The 20,575-nt window shown below is 44.2% G+C and overlaps 2 protein-coding genes across 2 annotated transcripts; one reads left to right on the top strand and one right to left on the bottom strand.

Annotated features, from left to right (window-relative positions):
• The first annotated feature begins 351 nt into the window (after positions 1-351).
• Positions 352-2,632, top strand: LOC108159979 (homeobox protein HMX3). The gene is made up of 3 exons (XM_017293672.2): positions 352-674; positions 1,590-1,738; positions 1,799-2,632. Exons 1-3 carry the CDS (start codon positions 422-424, stop codon positions 2,546-2,548), a joined length of 1,152 nt encoding a protein of 383 aa, XP_017149161.1. The 5' UTR covers positions 352-421; the 3' UTR covers positions 2,549-2,632.
• Positions 2,633-4,131: 1,499 nt separating this feature from the next.
• On the bottom strand, positions 4,132-19,371 carry LOC108160550 (aquaporin). Its single transcript, XM_017294618.2, has 4 exons — positions 18,734-19,371; positions 9,065-9,243; positions 4,778-5,131; positions 4,132-4,718 (listed from the first exon to the last, which is right to left on the bottom strand). The coding sequence occupies exons 1-4, from the start codon at positions 18,747-18,749 to the stop codon at positions 4,533-4,535; spliced, it is 735 nt and encodes a 244-aa protein (XP_017150107.1). The 5' UTR covers positions 18,750-19,371; the 3' UTR covers positions 4,132-4,532.
• Between the last annotated feature and the right edge of the window lie 1,204 nt (positions 19,372-20,575).

Below are 20,575 nucleotides of genomic sequence, written 5' to 3'. Positions count from 1 at the left end.
CTTGTAGACAATTAGCCAAAAATTATGGCTTTTAATCATAGCCGAGATGTGAGAGAACGAAGACGAAAATATATAATATAGGGGAATGTTCGAAAGACACGCCCAGACACCCAAACCATTTCACACACATGTTTTAAAAATAAACCCACATGTGTGTCTGCTTCGCTCTGAATCGGATTCGGAATCGGCTATGTCTGTTTCTGTTGCTCCCACGAGAACAAACAGACAACAGCAGAGAGTGTGAGGGAGAGAGAGAGTGCGACTGAATATAGCCGAGGCCACGCCCCGCCAGGCATCGCCCGGTTGCCAAGATCCTGCACTTCGAAATATTGAAATTAGTTTTCCGAAACCTCTCGAGGCGCGCTGTTGTTTTGTTAGCCATCGCAGAGGCCAAAAGACCCAATTCAAGATCGGTTCAAATATGAATTCCCAATCGGCGGCGCGTTGGTATCCGCACAGTTTTTCGATCGATCAGATTCTGGCCAAGCCGGAGCTGCGTGCCTCCAATAGTTTCGCGGTGATCGGCGCGTCACAGGCGGCGTCGCAGGATGACAGTGGAGGCGGCAGCATCTGTGATGCGTCGCGCGTTTCCAGTCCGGCTACATCGAGCTGCCTGGAGGATACTCTGGACGATGGCAAAAGTGATATAGATATCGCCTCAGACGACGGCAACGGTGCGTATGATTGATGGAAGTGGACTGCAGAACAGTCGTGAGAAGAGGGCCCAAGAACCCAATTGCAAACCCATGAAATGGCTGTCTAATTGTGCTTTTTGAGGAATTTATAAGGAATAAATAATTTTTGAGAGGATTTTATGATTATAACCAAATGCAATTAAGGAAAATTAAGGATACTGATTCTCTGCAAAGATTGGATCGACAAGATCGGATCACTATAACATCTAGTATTCATGGGAACGAACAGAGAAACAAAACTGCCCCGAAACTTCCTTTATTTCTTGCGGGATGTATAAGGATACACTCTTTGCACCTTATACATTTCGAGACTTTTGACCCAAAGGCCCAAACGCCAATCTCTCAGGATTTGTTACTAATGATATTGGTAATTCCACCTGAACGAACGCCGCCATGGCTGAGTGATCTCATCTGTCAACTGTGCGATCAAGAAACAAATGGTCAAAAATTAGCTTGAGAGGTGACAGAAAATACAGAAAGAAAAGCCCGACACCGTCACATACGAGTAGCTAATGATGCAGTTGTCAAAGCGGGTGCGGGATCGGAAAAGATCTGAAAGAAAAGGTATAGGTGGAGGGCCTCCACCCGTAGAGAAGGAATTTATTTGACAATTTGTTTTCGGTCAGCCAAGAGAATGCCACGCCAAATGGCCAATTAGAGGCAATGGCTGAATGAGATGCAGCTTTTTGATTGAAACGCTTGAGTGGTTGCCAACAAGGGATTGGGGCAGCCTTGGTAACGGATCGACAAATTACAATTAGCAGCAAATAGTTGGCACCTCTCCCTGGCAGCGGAAGAGCGGAATGGCCGCTGTCGGTAGCAATAAGTGTCTTTGAATCAATGAAACAATTTCCCATTCATTCATTAATCCCTTCCGCTTCCCTTCGCTTGCAGCACTCGGCGATGATCGAAAGAAGCGTCCGCGAACGGCTTTCTCGGCGGCACAGATCAAGGCCCTGGAAACGGAGTTCGAGCGGGGCAAGTATCTATCGGTGGCCAAGAGAACGGCGCTGGCAAAACAGCTCCAGCTGACGGAGACGCAGGTGAGGGCACAACTGAACCCCAAAAGGCAGTCAGTTCTCTTCTAATACCACCTTGGGCAGATCAAGATCTGGTTCCAGAATCGTCGCACCAAGTGGAAGCGCAAGTACACATCGGATGTGGAGACCCTGGCCTCCCACTACTACGCCCAGCTGGGGATCGGGGGCTTGGCCAGACCCATGGTGGTGGGCGATCGCCTTTGGCTCTTCAGTCAGACGCCCGCCGGCCCCACACCCATCCAGTCCATCATGCTGAACGGCAGTGGGTCCGCTCCTCCAATGGCGGCAGCAGCGCCGCCAATGCGTCCGTATCCGCCCAGCGGGGGAATGCCTCCCCTGCCGGGACCCAGTGTCATGGAGAGCGCCCGCAATGCCATTCTATCCCGTGGACAGCCCCTCAACTTTGCTCTGCCCTTTGGCGTATCCAAGTCGCCGGCGGGTGGAGTGCCCGTGTCCCCGTCCAGCTATGTGCCGCGCTGCAAGTCCTATGCGGGCGGGTTCATGAACTACGCCCCGCCACATCCTCAGAGCGAGGCCTATCTCCAATTGAAGTACGCCACCCTGACACCGGAAACGGATACGGAAACCGGCTCGACCAACGGTCTGGCCGAGCTGGAGCGCGTCTTTGGCGACGCAAATGCCAACTTTCTGCAGCACCGGAGCGTCCCGGGCACAGGAGCGGGAGGCGCCACGTCCTATGGCCACGAGGCATTGGGCCAGGCCCAGCGCAGCCGTAGACCCACGCAATCGGAGTCCGAGTGCAGCGACATCGATTGCGAGCAGCTGGACGAGGATGAGGCGGCGGCGGAGTAGCCTAATAATTGGATACAGTTACGGATTTCATGTTATCTTAAGAGTTTTATGTATGTTCCACACTAAAATGTGCTCCTACGAATTTCACGTGTTATGTGGTTTGTCTGTGCAGAGGGATTCGGATTCGTCTGCCAGGGACAGGAATAGGAAAAGATAGGATAATTGGATGGCCAAATTATAAAGAATAATGGCTTCGAATGAACATTGGATTGGATTTACAGAGGCATTTAATACATATATATTTGTCAAGTTCATAACTCAAGAGAGAGTGAAATAAAATTTGGTCACAGCCCGATTGATGTCGTAGGCAATCCAATTTATTTCTACCATCCGGAAATGGTAGCACTACAGAAAATTGGTGATTTACAGATTCAGTGCTTAACTTTTCCAAGATAATAGCATGCTGGAAGCGGAAAAACAGTTGCAATTATTACCAATTTTGTTGGCGAGCCTGCAAGGGATTAACTTACATTGTAGGGGCACGAATGGTTCAAATTAAAGAACGGAGCATTCGAAGTATAAAAAAAATTTAAGATTGGACTTTTTCGAGGATCCTTAAGGAATTTACAGGCATCCACAGTGATATTGTACATGAATGGCCTATAGCCATTGAATCGTTTGTACAGTGCTAAATTAACCTGAGATTTCAAATTGGAATTAGTAAAAAAACTTGCTCTATTTCGGCCTTGCACTTACATTTACTTTCCTCACTGGCTTCTGGTACAAGTTACATTTAAAAGATAAATATTTGTAGGTCCGATTCACCGATTTCAGGTAGCAGTACTCAAAGTCAGAAAATTCTTTATCATAGGAAGTACATACAATGTTGGTAAAGTCGACCTTCGAAGTGACCTGCAATATGTTTTATAGTTTTTAGAATGTCTCATAGCTGGTTGAAGATGGTTTTACTAACCTCGATGACCACATATGATACAACAATGATTAGAACGAGAACCCTTTTTTTGTGGGACATCTCTAAACTTCGAAAACCCAAATGGAACTACGGTGTCCCAACGAATTCCAGTTAAACGCTCGCTTACAATCCCATTTAATCGATTCATCTTCACGCTATTTTGCTCAGAAAATATATATTTATGCTTTACCTACTCGTATTGTGTAAATTAATGACGCCCATGGATTGCGCAATTATTTTTCCTAGATTTAATCGACTTTTGAGGCGTTTTGACAATACAGTATACTTGCAAATTTGATTTCTCAACTATCCTCAGGATTTTTGTGAGCTCAAATTTGTTTAAAATTAAAACGGAATAAAATGTTGCTTTTAGCATGTTGAGCAACACCAGCAAGCATTAAATGTTGCTTTTACAAAGCCGCGAATTTGGTAATTTCAGGTTCCACTTATTGCCGCCCTGTGGCGCTGTTGCGATAGTTGGCAGCACGGCTGTTTGTGAAAAATCGATAAGAGTCGTTATATTCGAAACTCCATTAATTCAAATTATTTCTGGTATTATTTAAATTATTCTGGGTACACCTTGTAGATCCCCTCTGCTAGAGGGGATTCTTTTAGTCTTTTGGACAACCCAAAACCTTAAATCCGTCCCAGAAATCGCTTCCACTGCATGTTGATTTTCATAGTTTTTCTTTAATTACACATAATCATAATACAATTCGTAATTTATCAAAGAGGTGCGCTGGTTGGTGCTCGACAATTAAAAGTGATTTCGAGGTACAATTTCGATGGTTGGTGGCTTTTCTTCAAAAGTGCGCATAACATATAATTTAGCTTAAGATTACCACTAAAACAAGGCGATTGCGTTTCATTCTTTAACAAATAAAATTGCACAATTGTGGGGCAGGGATAGGAGATGGCCTAATCTAGGAGAATTTTGAATCGAATTCGATGCGTTATTGGGTGATGCCAGGCGAATGAAAATGGTAAGTGGGAAAGCGGGAAACTGGGAACTCTAAGCAGGTGCGAACATTTACAACAATATGGAGGCGAATCGTGTCACGACCTCCGGTCTTAGAAGTCGTACGAGTCGGCCTCATCATCCTTGCGCACCTTGAAGATGAACCTGTAGATGAGAGCGGCCACGAGGCCGCCGGCAATGGGACCCACCCAGTATACCCAGTGATCGGTCCACATGCCCTGGACAACGGCTGGGCCAAAGGAGCGAGCCGGATTCATGCTGGCGCCGCTCAACTTGACCTGCAACAAAAAAAACATTAATCCCTGAACGAATGGCACATCCTTCAGCGCCCACTCACCGCACACAGATGTCCGGCGGCAATCGACAGGCCCACGGCCAGGGGCGCCGAACCCTTGATGTCCTGACGGCCCGGATCCGACACGGCCTTGACCACAAACACCAGAATAAAGGTGATCAGAGCCTCAATCAGCACTGCCTGGCCCACAGTCAGGGACGTATCATACATGGATACGCCCAGGCCGCTGCCCACGACGCCGTCGAGGGCCACCTTTATAATAGCAGCGCCGGCGATGGCTCCCACTAACTGGACAATGATGTAGAAGGCCGCTTTCAAGATGCTGATCTCACCGACAACCAGGAAGCCCAGGGTCACGGCCGGGTTGATGTGACAGCCGCTGAGGTGTCCCAAGCCCTGGAAAAAAGAGAGCAATAAAGGTGGTTTAATGAAAGTTCTCTTATATGTTGAGATCTGTGCTGCCCCTCTGTCGTCCCCTCTCTCTCTCTCGCTCTGGGATCTATCAAATGTCAAGTCTCAACAGCACACAGAAAACCTTTGTGCCCTTTGCCATGGCAGCTGATTTTCGCCTTCCATTTTTTCCAATTTTCCGTTGCACAATCGCCGTACGCTGCCAGCGGATACGAGCAATTTGTCAGATGTGAGATCAGACATGAGATGCACTCGAAATGCAACATCGACGGATCGACGGATCGACGGATCGACGGATTGTATCTCTGCAAAGGCAGAAAGTAAAAGTGCTGGGGGTTCGTTCTGTTGAGTCACTGCCTCAGGAGATCGCTTGGAAGCACTTGGGCAATGGTAAATGCTAAATGGAAATCGAATACCCAACAAATTGCCCCTTGTCGGGTGAGTGTGAGTGCGAGTGTGAGTGGCGGTGTGAGTACTCCCCGCATTATGAATGAATCGAACGCACTGCCTTCAAGGTCGATGTGCAGGCTTCTATGTTGTCCGATATCTTTTCAGAGCTGCTAGTTTTTGTTGTTGGTTGTTTTTTTCGGAGATACCAATTCGATTTCGATATGGATTTCTCCGTAAGCCGCGTCGCATGGCATGGCCAATGTCGTGCGTCGCTTTGCGTTTAATTAATAAATGCAATGCGCAAAAAATGTTGCACAAAAAGGTAAGCAAAAAATTGTGTTGGCCGTGCAACCACAAAACGCTAATTACAAAAGCCGCCAAGAGCAAGTCAGGCCGATCCAAGCCCGATCCAAGTCGAGCCGCACCAACAACGCAAACAACAATCCGAACAACTCGAACAACTTCTTGACATTTTGGCTATGCTTCATGCGTGCCGTGCCGTGCAATTTCGTCTATAATATTTAGTTGCCGCTTTTGTTGCACCTGACTCTGACTCTGGGCCCAAGACTCTAGGCCTATCGCATTGTTCTCAACCCCCACCGCGCGCCTCCTCTACTCCCCTTAATTGCACACTCGAGGAGTCGTGAAATTAATCAAATTTATTGATATACTCGTATCGACAAAGCCCATAATTAAATTTAATATATGCAACCAAAGCAATCGCGATAGCTCGGATGCGTGTGAAATCTGAGAGGAGGCTGAGTCATCGCCGATGGATGGCAAATCGAGTTAGGCCTATAAAACGAGATTGGTGTTTGGGATTGGAATTGGAATTGGTTTGACATGACATTGGGATAGTGATTGAATGCCTGAGAGTACAGGCAAAGGTGAAGGCAGTAGAGGGGGGCAGTTGGGTGGGATGTTTAGAAAGCAGAAGTCTTCTAAATCACTCCTTTCCTTTCCAAGTAATACTAATAGATTGCTTAAGATAGTGCCCAAAAGATCACCTATTCAGCTATTATTTGATCAGTCAGCACTCGCCGATTCGAAGGCCATCTTTTGGCTACTCCAAGTCTGCCGTGGCACGGTGTGCCCCTCTGTCCTGGCAATCGAGATGTCGAGAGATCGATCGGTGTACGCATGTGCACAGCCCCAACTACAACAACAACAACAACATCAACGACATTTACGCTTAAATCATATTTTATGGCTTTTCAGCTGAAAATTGAATGTTAACTTGTTTGTTTCGTTCTGCTTTTCTGCAGCACTTTGGCGACTGTTGCGTTGCAGCGGCGGCTGCCGCTTACTGGTTTTCCGATTCAATTCAAGTTCGCATCGGAATCGGATCGGGCCAAAGCCAAAGTCGAAAAATCGCGAATTGGAAACGAAAACGTGAACGCTGCACGCACCAAATTGTCTCGATTTTCCATAGAAATAGAAACACAGCTTGCACTGCTCTGCACTGCTTTTGGTTTAAGTAGGCCTAAGGCTCAGTTAATTTAGTTTAGAGATTTTTAGAAACAAGAGAGGAATCCGAGAGAGTCGATGAATATCTTACAAAATATTCAAAAGCAGTTTTATTTTCCCCTTCCCATATAATACCAGGTTGCAACATCCATTGGTGCTTGGTTCTAGGGGTTCTTTATGTGCGCTATCAACAGATCTTTTCCTAGTAAGCATTATGTTTTGCCGCACAAATCAGACAAAAGTGGGAGCCAAGCCCTCTAATTGTCGGGCCGTGCTACCGATAGACATCTGGCAGCATGAGGCGGGCGGCAGGCATTTCAGATTTACGACCCGCATAGAGTTGACAGATCGTACACTCGGTACTATCTGTACGATCGGTAAATTAAAATGTGTCTGTCTGCGTTGCATTCGTATTGTTGTTTGCTGTTTTTTCTATATTATTTGATTTTCAAATTTAATTCAACTCTAATCTATTAGCATTTTCTGGGATCCACTTCCTTTTGGCAGTCTGTCAGGTGATCCCCAGATGCAGTTTGCATACAAATGTGGATCTTCAAGCGATCTTCTATTAAGAATGCCGCCGCTGCTCTCTCTCTCTCTCTCGGCATAACGATACCCGGCAGAGGCTTAGGAGGGGATTACTCGTATTGTATTTCCACTCAAGAGATATTTCTATTTCAGAGTCCCCGCTTGGGCGCTTTCTGGGTTTTGGGTTTGCCATTCCAAGGCACAAAATTACTGGAAATTAAGCACGTTTCTCAATTTGACGCCATGCGCCATGCTTCATTGAACAGTTATTGCACTGGCGATAACGATAACGATGACGAACGAACTGGAATTGTCGTCACTCACACCTAGCCTTTGCTTGGGAAATGCAATGCTCCATTCATGGGAGCTGCTGCTGCCACACTGAGGTTCCAATCAACGGCGATCCGAGCCGCACTCGGACTCGTGCCGCAACAGCCACTCATCGAACAAATGCAATATCCATATTTCTCAAATGCAGCGAACGTGCCACAGGCTGGCAAACGAATCTCGTGACCGAATCGCTGGCATCTTTCGCCTGGTCTGGCTGTTGGGCAACTAATTGGCCAAGAGGCCGGAGAGGCAAGTGTCGCAAATGCTTCCAGGTGGAAATTAGTGAGGCAAGCAGCGATAATGTGTCTGCATTTATCTATTGGTAATCCTGCCACCGCAGCGGCATGCAACGTATCAATTATCGATCGAGTGGAGCAGAGAGAAAGCCACCTGTTCTATAATTAGAACAGATCTGTAGATTGTAGAAGCTTTTTCGTGTTTTGATCGATTGGTTTTGTTGTTGCTGTTGTGCCATAAATTCAAAGCAAAGCGAACATCGCTTTAAATGCTAAAACCGAAACGCTCGTCACAAATTTTCAGCAGCATAACGTAATTAAACGCATAATAATCTAATTGCATATTTTGCGTGTTGATTAATGTTAATTGCCAGCAGACAGCCACAGCCACAGACGCGACGCTTTTGCTGCGAGCGCGCATTTATTATTCGCATTCGTATTCGAAAAACATTCATTCCCTTCCCCCGCCCCCCTCCCGGACGAGTGTACGGGTGTGCGTTTGTAAATCTGTCAATTTTGTAAATTACATTCGCACGCAGACTTGAGCTGCATTCGTTTGCCGTTTTTATAGCGCTCCCTCCCCGCCCCTACCCACTCCCCGCCCTGTTCCCACTAACCACATCTTAAATGCCAATGTCTCTTGCCCAAAATGCAATGAGCGACGTTTGTGAATGAGCGACGCACCGCGCAGCGCCGAGCCGAGCCGAGCCGAGCGGTGACACCAGCTTCGCTTTGGCTCGCTTTTCTATGCGCTCGCCTCGCTCGGGGCCGAAAGTGTAACGTGTGGCGTGTCCTTGAACGTACCCACCGATCAGTACGCACTAACTTGAATTTGAAATCTCCAACTCAAATCACAAATCTCGCTGTCGCTGTCGTTCTGTCGTTCTGTCGGCGTAGTTGTCGTTGCCTTCTCTTTGTATTTACAATACACATCGAAATATATATATAGAGGTGTGCGTATATTTACCTGTGCCAGTGTGGCCACCGTTAAGCCAAAGGTGAATGCAATCTGTGGTACACTTCCGCTCGTTGTGCTGCCAACGCCGATGGCGATCAAGAAAAATGTTCCAAGCAGCTCGCCGAGCAGCATGCGCCAGATATTTTTATTCTCGGTTATATCGGCGACGCCTAAGAATTTCCACATTTCTGCAAAGCAAAGGAAAAACCATACACAAAAAAAGTAAGTATTTAGTCAGTGCCGTAAAAAGAATCGGTAGCCAAAGATCCTAAAGTCAGTTAGGTAATGATTTTATTTAGGTTAGTAGTTTAGCAAAGCACACTCGGATTAATTTTTTACAATCGAAAGGTTTTTAGTGTTAAAAACTCGCCTACTTTTCACAAAAGTTTCAATGATTTCCCTCAAATCAATTTTGAAAGATATTTCAGTTTCTGGTACCTCTGGTAGCTCGCATTCCTGCTTTCAATTGTATCCAGGAGTTACGAGTTACAAGTGACCTAAAAATACGCTATTTTCTCAACATGTATTTGCTGGTCAGTGTCCGGCACCCCAAAGCCCTCTTTCCCCTCTTGCACCTAGCTACGCCACGGGCTTTGGTAAACGAACCAAAAATAAAACATTAATCCAAGTCCAAGTCGATTAAAACCTGCACAACGCATGCCAAATGCTAATCAAATTATTAATTTATTTATTCACTTTCGTTCCATGCCGCTGTCATTCTCATCATCACTCAATCAATCAGTCAATCAGTGCGCAGTAGTAAAGCCTCGCATAGGCAACAGGCTATAGCTTTCCTACATCTGCAGCTTCTGCGACTTTCAGTCGTTCTCCTCTCTCGCTCTGACACTGAGAGAGAAGTAGGCTGCTGTTATACGGAAAGCTTTAAAGCAGTGATCGGCACGGCACGCTCGTGTGCGTGGACAGCAGGCGAAACGGAACATAGTATTGGTGTTATACCCTTTTTTATGCAGATAAGATAGGGTCATGCCTATCGCTGCTTTAAAGGGAAATACAGTAAGTCTAAACCATCCGCGTCTTTGGATAACGTATCACTTATATACATAGGTATGTACATAGAGAGCAGAGCTAGCGCGATCATCGGTTGTTGATTTAAAGTGTGCCCTTTGCTTGGGATGCTCAAACAATTTGCATCATTTGATTAATTAATTTTCGTCAATAGCACTGGGTTGTTTACTTCCTGACAAGGTAGTGGGGGCCTTTCAACTGTCATTATCGCGGCTGGGCTGCCTTGCCTGAGTGCTAATGAGCAGGTGTAAATTAATTTGCCTGCTAGAAAAACACTTTGGAAAATGTTTGCAAAAAATAGCATTGGTTCAATAAAACTATTGATACGTACTCGTGCATGTGACGAAATCCTTTTAAATAACATTTCTCTTGTGTCCCAGAAAAGTAAAGGAAACGAACAGAGCCCTGAAGTGTTTTGGATGCCATAAAAAGACTTCACCTCGTTTTTCGAAGCCCCATTTAATCCGCGTATAAAGAGAAATCTTATCAGGCCACGTTTGAGTAACTGTCACTTAACCGAAATGTCAGCTCGTCACTCAGGCAGAGGTCTGTGCCTCCGGACGCCGCCCCGAAACCACCCACTGATAAGTGTCGCGATGTTATCACAATCAACACGTTCCACACTTCACTTAATACGGCAATTATCTCGCATGTTAGCAGCATTGGTCCCATGACACTGACTCTGGTTCTGTGCGAGTAGGGAACACCCTTGATAAAAGCCATACGGAGGGCCAGATGAGAGGGAAAGGGTCAACAACAAAAACAGTTGGCTACTGGAATCTGCTATATATCGTAATACTGGCGGGACATTCCGTATTCCGATGGTCTCCACAAAGTGAAAATATCAAATGCCTGGGAATACCATTGGCCAAGACTCAAGATGCACTGCAACGTGCTCTGAATGCCTCCTTCATGATCGGGAACAATAGCTATAAATAACTGGAGCTGTCACCACTTTTTTGCTATTCCTACGAATCCAATCAAAATGTGGCGCCGTTTTTCCTGTTTTTTTTTTTTTTTTATCAGAATTCAATGACAAAATGATAAAATACCCAAAATATTTCAATTTTCAAGGGGGAAATAGTGATTAGAGTGTGACTAACAGTATTCAAATGTGTCAGAAGATAGTCTAAAGAACAGGCTTTCAGAAGGTCTTTCAAACGGAGGAAATGTCAATTAAGGAGTATTTATTGTGTGATGAATAGTAATCGTATCATTATTGCAGCCCCCACACGAGTACACCCACCCATGAAATCGATCCAAAAGCCGAGAAGTAAGTACCATAAATAAGAGTGGAAAATGAAACCAGATCAGCCTGTTGACAAGAATCGCAATTGGCCAAAAGCCAATCAGCATAAGCGTAGAAATTTATGGTATATTGCCATCGAGCATTTGATTTAATTAAATTCACACGACGTTCTGTATTCTATCTCTGCCAAAATGCAGATTCCGTTTAAGAAACAAATGTTAATTGAAATTAATTAAAGATAACAAAACGTCAGGCGTAATTACACGGCCATTGACGAGAGACAAACAGAAACGATTGCTGAATCAATCAATAATTTGGCGGGGAAATTAATAACTTCATCTGCCAAGCACTCGCCGCATTAATCACGAATCGAATTGCAATTTCGAGACTCGATTCAAGTTCAATGGAACCCACGAGACATTTATTAGCAATTTGTTGCGCCTCTCATCTGAGCCTCAGCTCTGAGCTTGGATGGATCCGCTGGCATCCGTTGTCACTCACTCTAAGCTGTTTTCCCCCCATGAATTTTCCGGCTGCCTTCCACCAGGTTTGTACATAATTGTCGGGGGGGACTTTGTGGAATAGGCTTGTTGGGGGTCTTACTTGCTTAAGTTATCAACTGAAAGCAGTCTCATAATTGATGGGCTTTATATCTTTACCTCTGCTTTTGCTTTAGTTTCAGGAAGCAAACCACATAAAAAAGTCACCATAAAGATAAAGTAGTTGGTGCTACCTAAAAATAGGCCTCTTATCGCGAGAGAGTTAACCAAAACTAATCTAAATTGCTCCGCTGCGATGGGTCTGGGTCGCCCGGCAACCTTCGGGGCGGCGGCGGGGGCAGGTTGTAGTAGGCTTTCTTGGCACATCCTTGGAACCGCACCGGGCTAATGCTCAATAATAAAAAACTTGAGACGCCTTTTGTTTGCCATTGAAATTGGTCTGAAGAAAATGCGAAATCCGATAAATTACTGTGGCTGGCGGGCACATTAAAAAATGGAATTAACAAAAAGTAAAGAAAAAACATCAAAAACAACCATAATAATAATAACAACAATTACAAACAATAGTCATCAATTGGAAGGTGAGGGCGTGCCGACGAGGCATTGAGTGGATACCATTATTTGCCAAAAACAATCCATCAGACAAGGCCAGATTTAGCCAGAGATATTGTACATTTGCCACACGAAGATTTATTTGTGTTAATTTCGGTTTTAATTTGTCTCATTGATAATAAACGAATTGATTGTAATAGATTTCTGATTTCCAATAATTTACCCCAAAAGGGTGGGGACCCCTCCCTCCTGCTGCACGTTAGCGCCATCTGCAGCGTTATCAATCATATCAATCGCAATGTCATTGCCATGATTGACAAGAAATTAATTAGTGGATGGGCCCAGGGACAGGGACAGGGACAGACATCAAACGAAGAGTTCTTCCGCTATCTACTGGTACAGGCCCAGAGTACTTTTAACATTTTGTCTCTTTCAGATCGACAAATTCCATCCGTATGTGTCATCGGTCGCAAATTGGTTCTGGAGTGCCAGAGCAGAAGAGAAGTTGATTCGCCTGACCCACATACCGGAATAAAGTGCCACTGACACAACTGTACCTGTGTGCCCGGTACACACTCACACGGGAGCCACACTGGATTTTTCATAGCTTTTTTGTCCCGTTTTCTTTTTGCCCAGCCAAACGGAAATTTGAAATTCAAAACAGGTAAAGAGTGGCTTCGTTTTTTTGTTACCGCTTCTGCCCTGCTCTTTACTCTCTTTCTCGCTTTGCTTCCGCGTTTGACAACTACAACAAGACAAAACAAAACAACAACGAGCGAGGATGATCAAAAAAATTTCTGTTTTATTCGTACTCGAAGAGATTACGATCTTCTCTGCAGGTAAAGTTTCAAGTGTTTGATGCTCTTTCAAGGGGTAAATGGCGTTTGAGAAGAAGACTCTCAATGTTAAAGATATGAATGAAATTCAGGTGCAGATCAATTCTGGAATAAAACAGATTGTGAGGATAAATAACGAGAAACAACGAAAGGGTATAAAACTGCGTTACAGCCAGAGAAAAAGGCCTTAGCCCTGGATATTTACACTTGGATTTAAATATTTATATTTTGACCTTAATATACAAATATTTAATTTAAATATATTTCAAATTCAAATACAATATTTTCATATTTAAATTAAATATAATTCCCACAAAACTAACTCAAATTATGATTAAATATGGGCTGTATTAAAAAACGTTATATTATATTTAAATCAAAGTGAATTTTATTTAATTTCTCTATTTTTGTATAAAAAAACCGAAGATTTTATTTATATATGAGTATATGTATATATAATTATTATATATATGTAATTATTTTCTCTGTGTAATTATATGTTCCTCATTTAAAGATTATAATAAGATAAGATTTTATGTGGAAAGACTGATATACAACTGTACTTAATTAAAGGGTATTCCGTCCTCGTCATATTAGAGAGCCTTTTATTAATGCCCTGCAAATGTCAAGGTCGCTACACACACACACACACACACACACAGAACAATTTTAGAATTTCCAGAAATCTCAGCACTTTCACCTGGAAATCTAGATCTACCTTTCATGCAAAACGAAACCATTCGAGTGGGATTATTCTAGTATTTCGCAATGTACTAGATTAAATCTCGGATTCGCGGCTGGCTCGCTTTCATGTGCCGGGGGGTTCGGCTCTCGTTCTCCCTAAAGATTTACGACCATGACCAGTGAAACTGACTGCCCGCCGGCCGACTGACGGACTGACCGATAAGATAATCGTAGAGAAGCAACGGCAAACGCTGTGAGTCAGCTTGGGGCTCAGTCTGAGTGCCTTCAGATAGCCAAAGTTTGGGATCTCCATTTAAGGTTCGATTTGGCTCAGTTGCGTAATGGACAAGCGTTATATTACCGTATAATTAGCAACTCCCTGGCACTGGCACTGGCGCTGGCGCTGGCACTGGACGCCGCTCCAAGCCAAATATAGTCATCCACAGTATTGTATGTGGCCTATTCGGACGGGACTGGAATCTATGCCAGTAAGGCATTCCCGCTTTGGCTTTGGGCCATTAAATGCATGTTTGGACGCTATGGAGAAAGCCGCTGCAGCTGCTATAAACTTGATGTGGCTGCGGCTGCGGACATCCGCTCGACATGGACTTGCTCGCTATGGCGGCTCCACACATCCTGCAGCTCGTAAAACATACACTGGGAGAAGCAAATCTGGGATGGGGCAGCGCAGCGGCCACCAATCCCCTTTCTTTCCGTGCTTCTTGTGACAGCCTTGGGAACTCAGCAATGCACTCAAAAGAAAGAGTCAAGGTGGGGGCGTGGCCGGCTGAGGTACACGTGGCGGGCCAGGCCCTGGCCTCCGTGCCGTCTCTTCTCGCTGGAGGCCAAGTTAAAGGCTTGGCACAGGCACACCCATATCCCTTAGCTACCGAATCCCCAGCCTTGTTATGCTTATTGGGGGGACTCATGACTTATCTGCTTATTATTAGAACATGAGCAATGTCATCGCCTAGGGCCTGTTCTTACCTCTGCCTTCCACTCATTAATTCGGTGGAGACACGCGAATATGGCATACATTTGCTAATTTACCTATGTTTTTCCCATATCATATGTTATTTAATGAATAAATGAATAGAACGAGCACTCTGACAGAAAGGATAAAGCAAGGCGGAGTTCTAATCTAATATACACAGATATGCTTTTTTGTTGGGAAATGTCTGAACGATGATGAAAACGAAAGTAAGCTTCGAAGCTTAAGCTTTCCGTCTTCCGCTGCGCTTTGGCTTGATCTCTGACTGCACTCAGGCGCTAGAGGAGAGAGTGAGAGCCAAAGCGCACCACAAAGAGATCGAAAGCCTCTTCCCTGCCAGCGACAAATAAAGCTGCATTTAATTGCCGACTTGTGTCGTCGCAGCTTTTGCTGTACCGTTAGGCTTAAGGCGCGGCGCGGCCTGGCTAATGTGCGTGCACACAACTTAATCACGTGGGTTATTTACGTGCGTATGCAAATCGTGTGTGTATTTATATATCTGCCTGTTATTCTTATTGTTATTGTTGTTATTCTCTGGCGTTAATTTCCCACTTGCCAATTGTATAAGTGCAAAACAAAAGGTTCTGTTCTCGCAGTTTTTTTTCATTCCGTATATCGTATCGTATCGTCTATAATAATTAATCAATTTAATCGGATTATTCATTTGGGTTTGCGCAACCCTTGGGCACCACTTTTGTCGACTAAGGTGATGATTTTATTAACAATACATTGCGTTCCAATGGGCTAGTAGAGAGAAAGATCGAAACCTGTTCGCTGACCATTAATTAATTGCAATAAATTAATTAGTCACATGCCGACGCTTACCGGGTCGGAGCTATGGATATGGGTCTGGGTCTGGGTCTGGGGCAGGGACTATTCAGTTTTTGCTTGTTGCGAGGGAGGAGTGGTTCCAGTACTTGGGCAAATATCTTTATGGCCGTTTGACCGATTAACAATATGTGACGCCTTAACTGGCTCACGAACAATGCCCATAAATCAGTGGGAAATTTATTGATGTTTGTGGTTTATGACTTGGCCATTTAACCGGCATAATTTGTATAATTTGTGTGGAACCATAAGGGGAAGCTGTTATTAGAGGGACTTCCCTTTTAGGATGAGGCGAGACATGCTAAGGTAACCGCTAAAGAACTAATGGCAACCCCTAACAAAGGTTTTTTTCTAGGAATTGCCTGAGAGAATATTGTGCTTGTCATTATCCCTTGGGAAGCATACTGCTTCCTAAGCTCATCTCAATTTCAATAATATTTCCGCTAGAGACTATCATTAATATGCACAACAAATGCCCTGATCTGTCAATTTAAGCTTCTAAATACAGATTTGCGCAATAGAGAACATTTACGAGTAAATTCTAAACTACGACGCAACTGCAAAAACTTTCCATGAGAAAAAACGAACGAACATCTTCGGTGGAGCTGGAGCTGGCGCTGGCGCTGGTGCCCCCCAGTGGCAGCTTATTAGCTTAATTATAATCTATCCGATTAACAGACAAGTTGATCTTCCATTGAGAACTGCGCTGCATTAACTGTGCCACATGTCTACAGTTTTTCTATGGCATATGGACACACACGTTTCCTGAGTCCCCAGTATTTTTGTGTGCTACTGTTTCGAATGCCATCAACTCAACGCAAAAACAATTTCACCGTGATGTCATGTCAACTTGGCTCACGATTATTACTGTAATTTAATATCTACGAATCCGACTCTCCATAAAAACACAGCAGAAACTAGCATCAGGTGGAGCGGAATCTCTCCATCGTCTGTCAGCCTGAACATGTATAATTTCCAGCGATGTTGGCCAAAGATGACAACGCATTGAATTACGAGGCGGGAAAGACATTAAGCTCCGAGGGGAAGAAATTATAAACACGTTTTTGCGATAGAACTCCCAGCGCCATTGAGCGTCACAATTCTCACGCACATACCGTACCCCAAGACGGCCCCTACCATTCCTTTCGCCCTTAAACTGTTCCCGTATCGCACTTATCCAGCAGGCACTGACAATATTTGATATTTAAACCAAATATTGAACTTTGTGTTTAAACAATTGTCCAAACAGCAACAGTGCAGTGTGACGTTAATTAGCTGGAACCAAGAATTTCAATTATGGTGGTGCTTGCTCTGAAAACGAATTCGATTTTCAGCTCTGGGCAAATATTTTCAATTTTTATCAATTCGAGCGGTGCTTGGTATCGCTTGTCGGGCGGCGGACATGACGCCAGAGATCGAAACGCTTAAAATACGCACACAACAAATGCAATTAAGATCTTTATTAATTGCTTGTTGGGGCTGCACAAATAAGGTGGATCCGTAAGAGAAAAACACATTAGTTACCCTTTTGGGGCTCTTAATTGGTTTCTTTGACTTTCGCGTACCCTCTCAGGGGCTATAACCACTTTGACCTGAAGCTTAAAACGCCTTAGCTGATGTCCCAAAGGCATTTTAGGTAGAGTATCTGAAGATTCGGGCCCCAAACTGATCCATTCCATCGTACATTTTATTCCTATTTCGATTCGCTGGTAGTTCATTCACTCTCGCAAGTAGTTTTATTTCTTTCGTTGAGGAAGTCATCATCACGATCATGATCGTCATTGTTTAAATTACTGAAACGAAGCGTCTGCTGTTGTTTACCTATCAATGTCCGCTCTTTCTCCCGCCGGCCACCTCTTTCTTTCTTTTGGGGCTTTTGCTGTCATGCGAACTTTCAGTTACAGACTTGCCACGGAAGCCACATCCAAGCATCAAAAAAACTAAAGCTGTACAAAGCACTAGGTAAAGGAAGGATTTTGAATACTCTTCCAGTAGCCCGCTGCTCACAAATACCTATAAGGACCGTTCGATGTTATTCTTATTGCTATTAACCAAGCTATAGTTATATCTACCATTCTCTCTGATACTTCTCAGTATTCCTTGGAGTCTTCCTTGTAGTCCGAATCATTATACCCTCTGCAAAGGGCATACAAATAGCTTCGGGGCTAATTTGCTGTCTTTGTCATGCTTCGTTGTGAAAATTATCGTCTGGCAATCATGTCGTTATCGGTATCGATAATGGGCGGAGACAGCAGCCCAGGCCGCCGCCTCACTTCGATTGAATGGACCCCCAAAAAGATGATTTATCAAAGGGTCTTTGAAGTTTCTTATTAAAGATGATTAATAGCGGAGGCGATTAAGAGAGTATGTTGTGAAAGTGAAAACTAAAACGGCAGTAAAAGGAGGTTAGAGCTTTGAATCACTTTTTACTAAAAAGTTTTTAGTGAAACCAATTTAATATGATTTTCAATTAAATTTGTTGCTCAGTTATACAACTTATTGTTCAAGCTATAATTATATTACGAAAAGTCAAACAAATTTAATTTAAACTCTCCCATATCTCAATTCAGATTTAAATTGTGCTAAATGTTACCACAAATTAGCTAAAAGTGGTGCTAAATTCATGTCACACTCTTTTAATCTGTTCTAAAATGTGTTGCTAATTAATAATGGAAATTTTTCAATGATTTGCTTGAAACTTGTTTGATTTCGTGATCAAAATTGATTTAAAATGTGCAAATGCCAATAAAATGTTTATAATCCCTCGAGCATCGCCCACACATCTCACTTGTGTGATAGAACCGTGGGTGTTTTTCGGCCCAAGAGAGCTTTCACAATTTTCAATATTTTTCAAATATTTTCATTGAGATTTGCTCCAAAAACAAAGCGATTTTGCACACTCTCCGTCTTCGCCTGAGCCAAAAATTCGATTAACCTTCGCACATGGTCTGTCCAGCCTTCAATCTGCACTCTCCACCAGCCACACATCCACCTCCACGGGCACACACTCACCTGTTTTCTCAACCATTTTGTAGTCTTCTGGGGACCGGTGGTGGGGGCTGCCGCTCGAGTTTAGCAAGGCGTCTGGGTGGGGGGACGGCTGGCGCTTCAATCAAACTATTGTTTTGCTTTCGTTTTCGAATAGAGTTTTTTTTTTTGATTTGTTTGATTTTTGATTTTCGTCGGAGTAAAAGTGAGTTTGGGGGCAGGCACTTGAATCGAACTGAATTGTGCCAATAGCTTTTGTGGCCAAATGGTAATTGTTAAGGTTAAGAGTCTTGAGGTTGCACAATTGTCGGGCACTCCAGGGGGAATGGGAATGGCGCAATAAATAAAGTTTTGTCAAATCAATTTCAATTTCTATTTCACTCGAACGAATGTTTTTCCTTCTTCGGCGTGTTTATGTTCGCACTGGGCTCTCCTCAATGGCAATTATCAATTATGTCTTCTCCGCCGGACCGAAATGGAATGGGAAAGCGCGTCGGACAATAACTCGATTTTACTACGAGGTATTTTCAATTAAATTCGATTAAATTAAACCGATTTCCTTTTCGAATTTCTATTTTGAGTTCAGCCTGGACACGAACCACTTTTCTTCGCCGTCTCTGAGTCTGTGCTACCACGTTCGCTGTTCGAGCGCAAATAAACGCTACCTCGCGCTTACCTGTAACTGATATACTCTCGGTCGACTGCGCCGCGGCGTCGCTGTGTATTGCGACGCTGGTGTCGGCGTCGGCGTCGGCGGCAGCGGCAGCGTCGGCTGTGGCAGAGCGACGTCAGATTTTATTTTTTCGGGGCTTGTCCCGCGGCTAAAGAAAGGATCCACATCCACCTGTCCTCCGATGACTTCATCGAATGGAAATAGGGGAGAGGCTGTTCGCACTGGACGGAATATGATAATTTATGTTTTCCCCAGGGGTGGGGTGGACAATATCCACTGTAGTTCAAGTGTAAACGAAGAAATTTCCAGAATAATCTCTGGATGGAAGTATGCTTTTAGTTTTGAGCATGAGGGAAAGTTTCCATCAGTTTCCATTTTGAAGGTTTGCACACTGCCTGAAAGCCTTTCGCACGCCATTTTAACCATTTGATGTGTGTGGTGTGTGCTACGAGAATGGTTTACAGCCCTCGAGTGGCCATAAAAATACCTTGATTATTCGAATTGTGACGGTCATGCGAAACCTCAAATTTCGAACCTGCAGACAGTATTATCACCTCAAACAGACCTTATCTGTGGAGCCGCAAAAACCTCAACATGGTTCTGGTTCTGGTAATCCACAGCCGTTGCACGTGACTGCCCCACCCCCCAACCCCTCAGACTAAAGAGTAAAGAAGAGTTTTCTTTCCAGTTGTTTTTATAGCTCATTAGTGCCGCTTTTTTCGCTAAATGGCTATGGCTGGCTGGCCCCTTATCAGTTTCACTTTTTAACCACTTTCCACGGCTTTAATATTGATTATGGATTTGCGCTGATGGCAAGAACCTTGTGGCGAGTATTCATAACAGGCCACAGAGCAACAGTTGCAAGTTATTGACAAAACAAGTGGCGACGGGACCCGAAATAAAAGAAGACATTTGCCAAATTCCTCATAAGTGAGTACAATATTTGTTTGTGGCCCATAACGAGAATGTCTGTTAGCGAAACTCAGACGGAATTGCGAGTATTCGGGGGTCTGAGGAGCCTCACATTACCGACTTTGCTACCTTAATGAGTAATTATATTTAATGCCAGTTAGCCATTAAAACCGCACGAACGGGGGACGACCACCGATGCTGCCTGTCGAATTACCAGCAGATCTGATATGGATACGCCCCCAGCCCCAATGCTCAGCCCCTCCAGCGATTTCATTCTCATT

The sequence above is a fragment of the Drosophila miranda genome, chromosome 3 (genome assembly GCF_003369915.1).
Source record: "Drosophila miranda strain MSH22 chromosome 3, D.miranda_PacBio2.1, whole genome shotgun sequence".
NCBI classification, from domain to species: Eukaryota; Metazoa; Arthropoda; class Insecta; order Diptera; family Drosophilidae; genus Drosophila; species Drosophila miranda.
This window is presented reverse-complemented; position numbering and strand designations above follow the sequence as displayed.